The sequence below is a fragment of the Cryptotermes secundus genome, unplaced genomic scaffold (assembly GCF_002891405.2).
Source record: "Cryptotermes secundus unplaced genomic scaffold, Csec_1.0 scaffold599, whole genome shotgun sequence".
In the NCBI taxonomy this organism is placed as follows: domain Eukaryota; kingdom Metazoa; phylum Arthropoda; class Insecta; order Blattodea; family Kalotermitidae; genus Cryptotermes; species Cryptotermes secundus.
Window position 1 is genome coordinate 13,970 of NW_019730109.1, and position 15,628 is coordinate 29,597.

The window sequence follows — 15,628 nt, forward strand, 5'->3', positions numbered from 1 at the left end:
CTTTCTCCCGATAAATAATGTTGCAACCTGATATCTTGTACTGCAGAGGTTCTTACTCCATTGTGTGTTTTCTGTTTTTGAACTGAGTTTAATATCACTTCGCTCAAACCCATCTGGAGGGGAATGAGTTAAATGATATTAAACTCAGTTCGAAAACAGAAAACACACAACGGAGTAAGAACCTCTGCAGTACAAGATATCAGGTTGCAACGTTATTTATCTGGAGAAAGTTTCTCACCAGTGCCTGTAAAATATGAGAATTTCATTTACATCGATTATTAATTCTAGCTATACGTGTGAACCAGTGATTTTTCGGAAGGGAGCAGTAAAAAGTGCTGGTGGTATAATAGCATACTTTCTTACCGACAGGGCAGGTGGTATGATAGAATACCTTCTTACCGACCGAGCCCTCGGCACTGGCGTCAGACATTTTTTATTTCAAAAGATCTGCCTCCGGGCACCGTGGCAGCAGTGATGCTTCATGACGTCACGGCGGTTATGTTTCCACCCATTAGCACCGAGTTGCATCCCCCTGATCAACATCTTCCCTCCGAACTATTCCCTCCCCCGTACTCTCCTCCGGTCACTGATCAGTTGGAGTTGCACGGATGGTCAACTGTGTACATGCTAACCAGGTGACTTTTACGACGTCTACTATGTATAGCCCCCCCCCCCGGTATGTAAGAGAGTAAAGGCTGCCACACACCAGTGCGATCGCGAACGCCATGAACGCCATGAACGTCTACATAGGTCAATTATATGGTTTTGCTAACAGATCTTACAGATGGCAGTAAGGTAGTTTATGACGTCATATAACGTTATGTATTTCGATCCATTACATCCATTAGCCCTGAGCGAGGATCGGATATGTTGCGTTTTAGCTCAGCTTTGGCCCGTGTTACTTAAGCTATTTTTATCTTTTGGACATTTAGTCTTACAGATTGTTCAGTAGCGTAAAGGATGAAGGGGAGATCGAAATGTAGTTTATTTAGGAGTGTTTATGAACAGCCTTACACAGATACAACGCGCTGGAAATTGTATAACAGTACTAAAGGTTAGTATTTAATTGAAATAACGCTCATATGTTTATAGTATGGGATATCTGTGGTTAAAGGTGCCCCTTCTATAGGCAAATTTATGTTTCATACAGTGCATATAATACCTGTTAAGTGTAGTGTGTGGTACTCTTATTTTTTTTTTTTACGGAGAACCGTTTTAATTTGTGAATCAGCAAGTAGATTTACATTTTATTATGTTTGTAAGTACAGAACTTCGAGATTGTTTAATGTGGAATAAATATTTCATGTGTGTAAAGTGATCACTTTCACTAGTGCCTTGCTGTTTGTTTCTCTGGCTGCCCATTCTTGTATTTTGTAAATCACTTGCAGTGCCTGCTAAATTAGTATTAATAACTGACATTTTCAACATGTCTGTTCTGTCAATTTTTTTTTTCTCTCCAGAATCTTAAGGTTAAACATTTGGCTGGGATGCTGGCTGTTGTTTTTCTTTGTCTCTCAAAGCAGGTGCCATGACAGTACTGCAATTAGGCCATGACCACTTCTTTCCAATTCCTTTCAAATTATGTCATCCACAATTCAGTGCTGTGAATGGTGTACCAGTTGACTGCTAAATACAGAAAAGAACACATTGTCAAACTTTCTGTCCCTCAAGTTTTCCCCCTTTTTTAAGTTATGAAATAGGAGAGTCAAAGGGAACCTTATCATTCCTGCTTTCATGGCCCTTTATGTTATGCTGCGTGATAGAGAAAACTCATGTAAATAGAAATGCTTGATCTTGTGGATCATGTTCATGTTGCATAGCATCCACATAATGGAAAAAAGAATCATCACTTTGTGAGATTTGAGGTTTCCCACAGCTGTGTCTATAAGGATTATTGTGTTCTAGGATGCTACACATAATTTGATAGATAGTTGCCAACTTCAGGGGTACCTAATGCATTCATCTTCATCTTTTCCTGTTCTCAATTATTGTATAATGGACATATCTCATACACAGATCTGTGCTTAAAATAAATCTGTGTCTGTCTCTCCTTTGCCATTTCACAAGTAGTCAATATTATGTAATTTTTCAATAAATCACACATTGAACTACCAAAAGCTTTTGGTTCCTTGGTTGAAATCAACACAGTTGTGACGTATACCTCAAAACCCACATTTCCATCAGTGCTACAACCATGTGCATTGTGTTGTTAACCAGATTAATTATACAACAAATTATGTTCATTACATTTGAAGAATGAATCAGTGTGCATCAGTCGCGTAAGCTTTGGAGATAAAAGTGTAAGAACGGATTGGCATCTATCCATAACATTTTTCATCAGTGCACTATCAGCTCAATCATTGCTTCTTCATGCTTCTGATGTTGGAAGTTATATTTAGATATAGACATGGCCGCGCCATAGCTCAAGTGGTTAGTCGCTGGCTTCCCACTGTGGCGGCCTGTGTTTGATCCCAGGTCTGGTCAAGTGGGATTTGTGATGGACAAAGTGGCGCTGGGGTGTGTTTTTTCCGAGTACTTCGGTTTCTCCTGCCTGTCTTCATTCCACCAAATTCTCCATCATCATAATAACCAGGGCAGGCTACAATAGGCCAGTCAGTGGCTGCTATGCCGAGTGGACCCAGTTTGACTCCACCCCCCACTAAGCTGAATTAAAAAAGAAAGTAAATTAGATATAGACATAACAGAAGGTGCCAAAATTCAGGCCAGTGGAAGGTGTGCCCCTGTGCTTAATGAATGAATCACCTCCCTATGGTGATGTATTGGTGAGTGGAGGTATAACTCCACTATTCTCGATTTTGGCCCTAGATGGAAATGAGAGCTCAGTTTCACACCCTAGCTGCTTTACCCTCATGGAAAGAACCCCCAGTGTGGATTCAACAAGAGGCTGGGTGGGCCCCAAGCTATTCTGAATGCTGTAAAGTAGATAAAGTCTGTTGCCCCTGCAAGGAATCCAACCTATCACTATGCCAACTGAGCTAAGGCTAGTACCAGCATAAAGATAGGCCTGTAATAGGGCTCTTTGGTCACTCACGCTTAAGCTCTCGTAACGAATGCCAAAGATTTTAAAGTTTAAACCACTGTTACTGATTTTAAATAATAATCAGAATCACGTATAATTTACTTCATTAGAGTTACTAAATGCCATTTATTTAAAGATAGATCTGCCCTTTTCACATTGAAACCGCGTTCAATTAAAGATTTCTCCTCCTCCTCCTCTATGGCTCTATAGCCCTTTAGACCTTGGCACTTTTTCAGTTTCTTAATCCTATATACAGTCGGTAGGACTCCTTGGATGGGGAATCAGCCCGTTGCAAGGCTCATACCTACACACAGAGCAACACAGATACAGGATAAGCACACATAGACATCTGTGCTGCGAGTGGGATTCGAACCCACGATCCCAACGTTTGAGCAGGCAAAGGTGGTTCATGCCTTAGACTGCATAACCACTGTGATTTGCCAATTGAAGATTTCACATGTGTATATTAGTAACTACCCTTGTTCTCCATCAGTGCCTAAAGTCCTTGCTGAAATAATATGGTATACTGTCCTCAAGTAAATATGCATTTCTAAGAATCAGGTATCACACTGTACCTATATATACAAATTTTATCATTTCTTGCATACAAATTGATATACTTATGATTTCTTAAATGAACAATGTTCCAAACATATCCCAGATTGCATCCTGATGTTTTGTATGTCCTCAGTTATGTTTCTTTGTACAAGTGCTATTTGGAAAGTGACCTCTGTTTATTTTAGGCAACTAATGTAGGAGCAGTGGCGAGCTCGTGCATGTGAGGTAGTGTCACATGACTCATTGCCTTGCAAACCATCAGAGCTGGTCACCTAGTGTTTGTTCTTGTCTCTACAAAGAGTTATGATGTGACCTGCAATTCATAATCCCATCAGCTGCAAAATTCACAGTGTTATACATTTTCTTTTCACCAAAAACATGAGTGCTGTGGAAATCCAATGCCAAAATGTAATGAGTGAAGGAACTGCAAGACAATGATGTGGAATGTTCAGAGATGGGAGAACAAATGTTTACAGTGAAGAATGAAGTGGTTGTCCATCTGTAGTAGTGATCTTGTTCAGTGTGTGAATTTGTGTGTCAATTTGTGGAAGACATCATTCACAATTCGAGAACTTTCATGTGAATTTCCATAAATTTCATGCACCATTACCTGCTAGATCATTTAGCTTTTCCAAGTTTTGTCCAAGTTGAGTTCCCAGAGATGCTCATGGGTGTGAACAAAATGCAGAGAATGGCTTTGACTTTGACTTTTTACAGTGATACCACAAATGTGATGAATTTCTCAAACACATTGTATGTATGACAGATGATGAAACCTGTGTTACATTTGTGAATGTTGAAAGCCAAGAGCAGTTAAAGGAGTGGATGCATACACGTACGTCAAACAAGCCAAAAAAGTTTAAACTTATGTCTACCAGTAAGCTGATGGCAGCTGTTTTCTGGGACAGGAGAGGAGTTCTGATGGTGAAATTCATGCAGCAAGGGACCACGTTAATGTCAAAAGTGTATTGTGAAACACCAGAAAAACTGCATAGGGTCAAGCAGAACAAAAGACATGAAATGCTGACGTATGGTGTAGTGCTCCTCCATGACAATGCAAATCCACATATAGCTACTTGCACTCGAGCACTGCTGGGGAATTTCAACTGGGAGTTGTTTGACCACCCTTGTTACAGCCCTGATCTTGCTCCTAGTATCTACACCTGTTTACCTACCTGAAGAAATCACAGCACTTCAGCATGAGGAGTTGATTGTAGGTTTGAGAACATTGCTGAGCTACCAGGTGCTGACTTCTATAACACAGGCATACAGATACTTTTCCTTGATACAACAAGTGCCTCAGTTCTGGTGCTGACTAACTTTGAGAAGGAGCTTAAGTATGTGTGTATTTTATGTATATAATAACTTTTTTCTTAATTGCTTATTTTGTTAACAGCTCATTGGAGGTTACTTTTCGAATAGCCCTTGTCTGTAAGTCTTTTTTTTTTTCTTTTACAACTAAGACTTACAGTTTGTGTCATCAGGTGTGTTGACAGTATCTGGGCAGACCTTCTTACTGAGTTGCTGTATTATTTTCTCTTTACCGCAAATCTCACTTTGTATTATGAGTTTTAATGGTAGGTGTTTTTATTTTAATTATATCCTTGTTGCTAACATTGGGCCACATGTGTGGAGATAGTTGTACTGTTTCAGACAGTCTTCTAAAATGAGTATTTTTCTGACAGTATTTAATGAAATGAAGAGAGAGAACTTATTTATCAAAATGTAGTTGCCACAGATAATTTCCTGTTCTTTGATTTTATAAGCAATTTCCCATAACTCGTGATGATATAGTATTGAGTTTTTAATCGAGTAGTATCATTTTGTTTCAAGTTCTGAAGCAACTGTAACTGCCACCATGCATATAAGATTATTAGGACTGTTACTGACATTTGTGCAAAACATCCATATGCATATGTGTGGAGGCAAAGCCAGGTGCCCATTCCTAGACAATGGCTCAGTAATCATGTTACCACAGCAACAAATATGACTGAAGAAGCAATGCATTGCATAGAGAGACGTCAATTCCTAGGGAACACATACAGAAACATTTCCATTCACATGGCAACGAACCTCCAAGCACACTAACAGCGAAGAACGCGATAGCTCTGCTGTTGAAGGGGGTGATCTCTATACGATTCGACCAAAACCTACCTCGGAGAGAATTGACCAACAGAAGACAGAAGAAAAACAGAAGTCAGAAGTGAAGTCTTTATTTTATTTGGTGTAGTTCCAGTAACCTCTAGAGTGTTATCATTGTCCATAGTTGCGAAGTGTTACAGTTGTGGTAGGATTGTGTTACAATTAATTGTAATGCCACCTGGTGAATGTCCAATAAATTGATTCATCTAATTCAGAACCCAATAATTACATGTCATATTATCAGGGTACGGGACAATAATATATGTGCTCAGATTATTCTGTCTGTGAGTTATAACCTTGCTTGTTTATTTAATGTGCTAAATTAAAAAATCTTCTACTTGTGTTATTTGTAAAGTACTTTATTTTGATAAACTTTGTAACTATGATTAGGCTTAATGGGAGATGTGATTTTGACCATGAAAAACATGCACAGGTAGTTTGGATATGATCCAGCGACTGTGTTTATTGAAGAAGCTTCCGGTTCACAGTGGGTGTGTCAATTCTCTTTGCTGGAATGAAACTGGGGAATATATACTATCTGGATCAGATGATCAGCATTTGGTTGTTACACATGGCTACAACTTCAAGGTAATTGCTTTGTATGATGTGGTGTGATTTAGATTTGAACAAAAACAAAGATAGTTGACTGATATACCATCAGTTTTGATGTACGTGATAGTTTTTGATAAACTAGTTTTAAGTTCTGTTTCTTTTATTTACAGGTGTTAACAAATTATAAAACAAGTCATCGTGCCAATATCTTCAGTGCCAAATTTTTACCAAATAGTGGGGATAATAATATAATTTCCTGTTCAGGAGATGGAATCATCTTATATACTGGTTAGTTATTTAACTAAATATTTATAGGTTAATTTACCCTTAAAGGCATGCAGTTTTAATAGTGTATGGTGTATTAAAGAATTCCATATGGATGTATACTGATAACATGTATGATACTTGTGTCATGTAATGCGTTAAAAAGTCCTTCAACACACCTTGTACACCTGATGACGGCCAATTAGGCAAAAATATGGTGTGCAATAAGGCAGAAAGAATAAACATCAAAATCTAGATGATTTTGAGTTATACAAGGATAGATAAGAATCAGAACAGCTTTCAAGTTTATACATAATGCAACCGGATGTTAAAATATAATATAATTCAGTACAGCATTTTTACTCTCTAACTTACAATAGGAAGATGAATGTAATCTTGCAGTCCCCGTGGCCAGGCCTCATGGACCACACTTTGGGAACTACTGGTGTAGTATATGCCACAAGTAAGAGTATAGCAATATTGAGTGAAGGTGTGGGATGCATTTCTAAGGCTGGAGCACTCGTGCGATAATTTCCGTTTCTCCCAGTGATAAGGTAGTTGCGAGAATGGTGGTGGCTAGGAGACATTGCTGTACGTTTAACATGGACCTTGTACCATGTTTTAGGGCTGGTATTATCCACATCCTCTTGATTTTGTTGGAGTTCAGGATGGAGGATAACAAGCAGAAGGGTGCTTAGACTGTGAAGTTTACTTACCAATGAAGTATATTTGCGTTGGATATATGTTTTCTTTTGACACATTCTCCAACTTTTCTAGAGGGATTAATATTGCCAGTATGTTGACATTTATACTGTAAAATATGAAGTTATGGGTGTTGCACAGTTTATCTATGAATTATTGTAGCAGGCTTCCACAGATTTGCTACATGGCTAGGAGTGAACCTGTCTGATCAGTAATTGTAATTATTATATTCTGACCAAATACTATTACAGATAGAAGCATGTGTCACTTTGTAATTTACAAGTATCGTGCTTCTTTGGTAAGTTTAATCTGTTGAAATCTGTGTTAAAGTATGTTTGCAAGTAGTGTATGGTGAATTAATATTTTTTTTCAGATCTCATGAGGAAAGAAGAAACATATTACAACCAGTTCAACTGCCACTCTGGCACAACATATGAAGTTATAACCATTCCTAATGATCCCAACTCATTTCTAAGCTGTGGTGAGGATGGGACAGTTAGATGGTTTGACTTACGCATGAAAGACAAATGCAACAAACCCCAGTGTAAAGAGGTTAGTATAAGTATGATATACAAGTATATATATATATATATGTGTGTGTGTTTTACATGCCCTACCAGTAAGGAAGTAAAGGTATACCTGTAATAGGCTGTGGAGGCCCATAGGGTTGTGAGATGTTGAGGTTCCCACATTTTTTAGACAGTCGGCTCATAGATGGCAGTAAGGTTGTCAGCCCTACGCGCCAGCCACCCTTTACCCCCAAGAACATTCCAAGAATGTTTCTGGTACTCATTTCTGTTAGTTGCTGAGTCGACCCCAGGGCTATAGTGCAGCTGGAAGGATTAGGTAAATTGAAAGAAATCCAGTGACCTCATGGGGATTCGATCCCGCAGCCTTCCGGCTTGTAGCATAGTGCCTCAACCAACTACGCTACCGCGTGCCCCACATGCCCTACCAGTTATAAATATAATTTAATATATTGTCACGTGTTGGGTATGCACACGAAAAGTAACTTCACGCCGTCTTGGATCTAACGAATTTATTGCACATTCGCTCTTACATTTACACGGTTTACAATCTCACAACTACTGCCATCGGCAGTATCACAGTTACTTCTCCTGCCGTAGTCACTGCCATGCACTCAATACAACCCAACTCGACGACTCCTAGATTGAAAACTGACTCTGGCAAATGCTAGACTGCAACTGACTGGTAGGAACTCTCTGGTAACTCAATACTCACTCCTCCTGAATAGTGTTCATGGCTTCTTATTTAGGCTTGGCATGGACAACATAGAGAACACATTGCTGCTCGGCAGCAGATATCAGGTATTGTTGTCAGGTGTGTCTACCTATTCATTGCCTAGTAATAGACGCCCTACTGTTGCGTGGCGTCACCGCCTAGCGGGGAGGGGTGTTTACTGAGCATTGCATAATGGTGGAAGGAGTGGGGGTATGTGACATCACTCGCAAGAACGCAGAGTTCACGTGACCCCTACTTCCTGTTGAGCCACCCACGTCACAGTATGCTTTTGTTTATGTTTCAGGATGTCATGATTACATGTCAACGTGCTGTGACAGCTTTGTCTGTAAATCCTGTAGCGCCATATCAACTTGCAATTGGGTGTTCAGATAGTACAGTTCGAATGTTTGACAGACGTATGCTGGGAACAAAGGCCTCAGGTATACACAACTATGTATTAACACATTAAGGACCGGCTATTTAAATATTTAAATCACCCTGGGGCCGCCGTTATTAAACTACTATCCTAACTTGTATACTGTTCACTTTGAAAATTAATATAAAATCTCCTAATTAATTTTATGAACTAAAGTTTTTGGAGAACACTTACCAGTGCTCCTAGAAGTGCTTGAGGGTGTGATATTTCTGGAAACAGTCCCCTTTGTGAAGTGGCATTACACAGAACCTGCAAATGTAGACATACTCCTTTTTTTTTGTGAACTGTGTAAACACAGCATTGCCTAGAAGGGTGCTTCCCCTTGGAATGTTCATTCTTCACAATTTTCATGAGGGTATGTTTCCGCATATCACCCAAGAGTCGCCCTGGGATGTCCACATGAGGCCTTTGGAGTTGATGGGCCCGGTCACACTAAGTCTGTGTCTGACGCTGGTTCTGCCACCACCATCTGGTCTGTAGCCCAGGCCTTTGCCACATTCATCAGAAATGCTTTGTATTTCAATTTTGAATCAGGGTTTAGATTTTTGTGATTTTTTTTTTTTTTAGATTTTTTACTGTCCCTGCAATGTTATTACACGCATTATTGTCGGAGCTACTGTCACTTTTACTGTCTGTGGCCACAATTCTTTGTTTTCCCCTGTCACTGCCGCTCTCTGAATCACCATGACTACACATCTCACAAGGCAGGTCAGCTAGATCATCGGAGAAGAATTTGTCCTAGTCCATACCCCACCACTAACTACTGGCTGATACATACAGCTCGAAGAGCAGCAAAGCATTTTCGTTTATAATGTGTTAAGAAAACAGCGAGGTCAAGTTACTGACAAGTAAGCAAACATCCCAGAGTTTTATTACGCCGTTGCGTGCAACTTGGGTGGTGCCAGAGCAAGGTATAGTGTGTTACAACCTAACATGTCCTAAAATCATGATATCATGCGACCAGTCTGCCACGTTTAAAAGCCAAACGCATGATATCGTGCGACCGGTCCTCAGTGTGTTACGTACTATGTGCTATGGTAAAGATTTTAAAGGGTTTGAAAAATGATAAATTGCACAGTTCTGGTTTATGTAGATATATGTTTGTTTTGTTCAGGGGGAGCAGAGACTGGAGGAACACTTCGGCCACTGTGCTCATTCACTGTGCCCAGCTTCGAAGACAGGTCATATCGAATAACATCACTCACTTTCAGTCCTGAGGGAGAGGAGGTTCTTGTCAGCTATTCATCAGACCATCTATACCTATTTAGTGTTAAGGTAAAGACAAACCATGTGAGCAAGCAGTTTAATGCAAAGTGTTATGTTAAATTTAAGAAATCTTAGACCGATATCTTTCTTTTATTGCTGGCCTACCTGATAGCGTATGTCATTGTTTTTGTGACTTCTTAATGGGAAGTTCTAGGTTAGTGTTTAAATTAGGCAAAGAATCATATATAATATCTTGTTAATTTGTAAACATCTTTCACTTTCTTTAGTACCACTTTCTCCATTGTATGCCTGTAATTAGTCTTTGTGATAGTGACAGTCGTAGCATTCATCTTACCAAATTTATGCACATGATAGTCTTTTTATGCAGTGTTTTCACTGTGGAAATGTACGTTGTTGTGTTCAAGTTCTAAGGTCTCCGATTTTTTTCCCCACACAATAATCATACAAAAAATTTGAAACTTTTGTCACTTTTCAATGTAATCTCCCTGCAGCTGTACACATTTTTCACAACGTCGACGCCATGATTCCATGGCCGCTGCGAATGTTTCTGTAGGAGTCTGTTTTGACCACTGGAAAATCGCTGATACAAAAGCAGCATGACTGGTGAATGTGCGACCATGGAGAGTGTCTCTCATCATTGAGAAAAGCCAAAAATCGCTAGGAGCCAGGTCAGGTAAGTAGGGAGCATGAGGGACCACTTCAAGGTTGTTTTCATGAAGAAACTGCTGTGTCGCATATGCCCGATGTGCTGGTGCATTGTCCTGGTGAAAGAGCACACGTGCAGCCTTTTCCGGCCGTTTTTCTCGCAGTGCTGGAAGGAGCTTGTTCTTCAAAACATCTTGGTAGGATGCGCCTGTCACCATAGTGCCCTTTGGAATGCAGTGAGTAAGGATTGCGCCATCTCTGTCCCAAAACATGGCCACCATCATTTTTTCAGCACTGGCGCTTACCCAAAATTTGTTTGGTGGTGGTGAGTCTGTGCTTCCATTGAGCTGACTGGCGCTTCGTTTCGGGATTGAAAAACGGCATCCATGTCTCATCCATTGTCACAATTGATGACAAGAAAGTCGCATTCATGGTTTCATCACGTGTCAACATCACCTGGCGAATTGCCATGCGCGCAGCCTTGTGGTCATCCGCCAGCATTCGTGGCACCAACCTGGAGGACACTTTCCGCATTCGCAGGTCTTCATGCAGGATTGTATGCACAGATCCCACGGAAATGCCAACTTTGGAGGCGATGTTTTCCACACTCAGTCGGCGATCGTCCAAAACAACTTTCTCAACTCGCCCAACCATGTTGTCAGACTGGCTGATACGAGGCCAAAATTGTTTTGGTTCGTTGTCACACAACGTTTGGCCTTCTTTGAACTGTCGCACCCACGAACGTACATTTTTCATATTCATGACACCATCACCACATGTCTCACTCAACTGGCGATGACTTTCAATGGGTGTCGCACCATGCAAGTGGAGAAAACGAATGATTACTTGCTGTTCTTGTAACGAAAACGTTGCCATTTTAAGTATCAAAAACACTCCTCACTCTCGTCGCCACCACTAGAATTCTGTGTGCCGTACAGTGCTGCCATCTCTGTCACGCATTCACAAAGAGTACACACGTATTTTAAACTAAACCACATGTGTCTATCTGCTCCCAGTCCTGAGAAAAAAAATCGAAGACCTTAGAACTTCAACACCCCTCGTGTTATCATGTGGTAAGTGACTAGAAATGGGTTTGAATTATTAATCAGATTTATTGGTCTCTTGAACCTCATAACTCCATGTAACTGTAACAGTTTCACAGATTACATATGTAACAATTCACTGTGGCACACGCTACGTCTTATTCTATGTTTTCACTCTGCGCTGCATGGAAATGGATCCCACAACAGTGTAGATTCCTCAGCTTCCTGGTTACAGTCTTCCATCAAGGGCTATACTCCATGCCCTTACAGCTCAAGTACTGCTCTTCGCAACAGCTCTTTCAAGACTCACTGGCTTGTCCTGCTGGTCCATGTTGTATAACATTAGGATGGACCGAGAAGAAAACCGCTTCCAGCAATTTTTCTAATGTTGCAAATGTAAGCATGGCTGTTGCTGCAATCGCATGCCATTGCCTAGTGATGGGTGTGTTTGCATAGCCATTCCTTAGCAATGGCTGTCTCTGCTGGCTTCCCATTCCACACCACACCATTGCGTAAATATACTATATACAGGGGTTGAACAAAATAGTGGAAACACTACAGATGATGTACACATTTCTTTATTAATATGGTGCTGGACCACCTTTTGCCTTCAGTACATCCGAAATCCTACTTGGAATGGACTCCTACAAGTTTTGAAGGTCTCTAGCAGAATTTTATACAGGGTGGGGTGCAGAAACTTCCTCTTTTTGGAGGCGAATAAAAGAAAAATTATTGCTGATAGACAAAATTTATGTTTAGCTAATGAAAGAACATACTTTAAAGTTTTAAATCATGTAGTTTTAAACAAAATATCTTGAAGGTGGTGGCCACTGTTCTCTATGCACTGATGCAACCGTTTTCTGAAGTTCCCCTCAGTTCTTGTTTGCTACTGTTCATATGAAGTCAGTAGTGGTTTTGATGATTACACTGACATTCCTGCTGGGTTGTCTTGTTTTATGGCTGTTGAAGCTGGATAGTGCGGCACGTATGTGTCTAGGAAGTGGTTGAGAAGACAGTGTGTTACCAAATGTTTAAAGCTCAGCTCATAATTTAATTTTCAGTTTCTCCTTCTGTGAGCACTTCTGGGTCCAGAATGCCTTGAATTATGTACGGAATATTTATTCCACAGTATACATTTATTTCTTCATTGGTATGCCCTCATGGAAGGATGTGATTGCCTGTTGATATCAGGATCATGGTGGCATTCAGCTTAAGTCTGGATCTAATGGTGCTTCTGCAGTGCAGCAGGAGTGTGATAAAAAAGGAACTCAAGGAACCTCTGCACCTGTTCGGAGACTGAGACTCAGAGGGGATTGGTCAGACACTGGACCTGATGCCCGCCCTGAGAGGGAAGGTGGCCGTCGAGGAGGTACAAACTGTTGTATTTTTAAGAAAACTTTTGTGCTGTGCTTCCCATTGTGTATCATACGAAAGGTATGTCTATACAACAGTAATTCTGAAGATACAAATAGGCAATACTGTGTCTACATTTGTTTTAATAGCTGTTGATGGCAATGCTACGTGTTTTGACCCTTTTCTTGGATCATCTTCAGGTGTACAAGAATACTGGTATTAGTCCCTGAATTGCCTCATTAATCAGTGTGAGTTCATATGCAAACAAATACATCTTAATTTAAATGCAGTTCACATATAGTTGAAACTTGCTGTTAAATTTGACAGTGAAAAGATAAAAATTAAAATTAAAATATTGATTAAAAGTATTTATTGCTACATATCCATTTGTGTGTTGTTTGGTTGATCCACTCTGGTAATGATAGTTATGATGTGGGGTAACTGTAACAGAACTGTTTGTAGTTTAATAATCAATTTCTCAAACAAAACAAGGGACTAACAGTGGTAACACCAACATCAGCAACCCTAGTGGAAACATGTAGCATTGCCTCCAACAGTTAATAGAACACTTGTTGATACAGTAGTGCCTATTTTATCTTTTTCCAGAGGTATTGTCATGTAGACTGACCTATTATATACCTTTCATTCTTGAACACAGTTGGACTTGTTTTTTTGTTTTTTTTTTTTTGAATATGTAAGACAGGCTACGTGAGATAAAGCCAAAAACAGATCAACAGGACACTATTATAATGTGCTAGATATACTAATGCAGTTCTACTGAAGTTACACATGTTATATTAAATTGTCAATATCTGATCATGTATTTCAGAAATTGCACAAGCACGGCCTACTCTGCATGCTACTTTAATGCAACGTATGACTGATGTTCTGTCACGGATGTTGAATGACCCAGCAACACGGGCAGCTCTCAGTGGAGGTGGTGAGGACTCTTTAGGAGGGGATGAGAATCAAGGGGGGGAAGCTCAGTCAGTCACATCACAGACAACTGAACCCTCTCCTGACATGCTTCCACATCAGCTTGTTTCAGATGAGACTGCTTTTACATCTCAGCCTTTGTCATCCACCTCTGTTTCTGTGCCGCCACTTTCTTTACCTGTCCATTCCTCAATGCCTGAATCAGTAGACTCCGATAATGAAACTGTTCCTTCCAGTAACAATATGCCATCTGTTCCATTTTCCAATAATAATTCAAGTGAACATGAAGTAACTGACTTTATAGCTGAAAGTAACAATGTTCTTGACCTTTCCAAAGTACCACAGTCAAATGTATGTTCAGCTGAACAGCCTATATCCAGTGGCAAATTAGGTTCAAGTGAGAGAAATGAGACTGGTGATGAAACCACGTTACCTGAACAAAGTGTTCCTAGTCAAGAAGACTTCAGTGATGGTCCCAGTGCCAGTAGAGCTTCAATGTTGATGCCGGATTCTGAACTTGTTCATCACAATATCAGTAACCTACAGGATCAGTTATCCACCATGAGAGAGGGATTTATTGAAAGGTAATTTTGACATGAGACTTACTAAATGTAAAAGTAAAGTTATAATTGTTGCTGTCCTTTGTTACCTAAGCATCATGCTATGAAGACATACACTGGAGTAGAGATACAGCTCTGATGTTCTTAACTTGACACCAGATCTATATGAGTGGTGAGGGTTCACGCCACTGCCAATTATTGCCAGGTAAACAGCCCCAGTACCCATTGTGTAGGAGGCTAGATGGGCCACAGAGCCAGTCTCAATGCTCGGGAGACGAGAAAAAAAATCTATTCCCTGCCAGGAATCAAATCCTCATCGCTTTGTTTTGTAACCTCTATCCTTGTGGCTATACCATCTGAGGTATCCTGGCTTCCGATGACTCAGTACATTACCTGTGTACTTTCAGACACTAATTAATGATTTACTTTAGCTAAGGCTATGTAGTTAATGCTGTGGGAAATTATAAGATACCTGCAGATTTCATGGGAAGCATACTGTTTTTTTCTTCTTCTTTTTTCTTTTTGTCTATTGAAGAGTATCACTGGTGTACTAGCATGATGCTTTAAGGCCATGTTCGGAAATTAATCTTTGCTTGATTGCACTCATCGCATAGATTTGTTCCCATTTCTCCACCCTGTGATGTTCTGTAATAAAAGACAAATTTATATACCTGCAGTTAAAATCTCCCATATACTGGTGGTAATTTACAGGAATGAAAAAGAAATGAGGCATAAATCCATGGATAAACTCTGTATGGGCTGGATGTCCAGAGCTCAAGTCCTTGAAGGGGCCGGGATCTTTCATTTCACTGTGAAAGCCAGACCTGGACTGGAGTTCCTATTTAGTGGTCATTGGAGATGAAGCAGGCAGAGTCTGGAGCTAACCACTGACTTTATCTAGTGCCAAGCTAAAAGCCTAGAATGTTAC

General features: G+C 40.1%; 1 protein-coding gene across 2 annotated transcripts in view; it reads left to right on the forward strand.

The window, feature by feature from the left end:
* The first annotated feature begins 782 nt into the window (after nt 1-782).
* LOC111866179 (DDB1- and CUL4-associated factor 6) overlaps nt 783-15,628 on the forward strand; it is a 32,294-nt gene continuing 17,448 nt past the window's right edge. Inside the window, exons 1-8 of one of the 2 annotated variants that reach the window (XM_023854872.2) lie at nt 783-1,054; nt 6,174-6,328; nt 6,463-6,580; nt 7,632-7,810; nt 8,805-8,940; nt 10,051-10,211; nt 13,043-13,220; nt 14,034-14,724. In XM_023854872.2, the coding sequence (XP_023710640.1) occupies nt 961-1,054; nt 6,174-6,328; nt 6,463-6,580; nt 7,632-7,810; nt 8,805-8,940; nt 10,051-10,211; nt 13,043-13,220; nt 14,034-14,724 (1,712 nt within the window). In that variant the 5' untranslated portion in view covers nt 783-960. The remainder of the gene's footprint in view (nt 1,055-6,173; nt 6,329-6,462; nt 6,581-7,631; nt 7,811-8,804; nt 8,941-10,050; nt 10,212-13,042; nt 13,221-14,033; nt 14,725-15,628) is intronic. The other variant, XM_023854873.2, reaches the window with a different exon arrangement.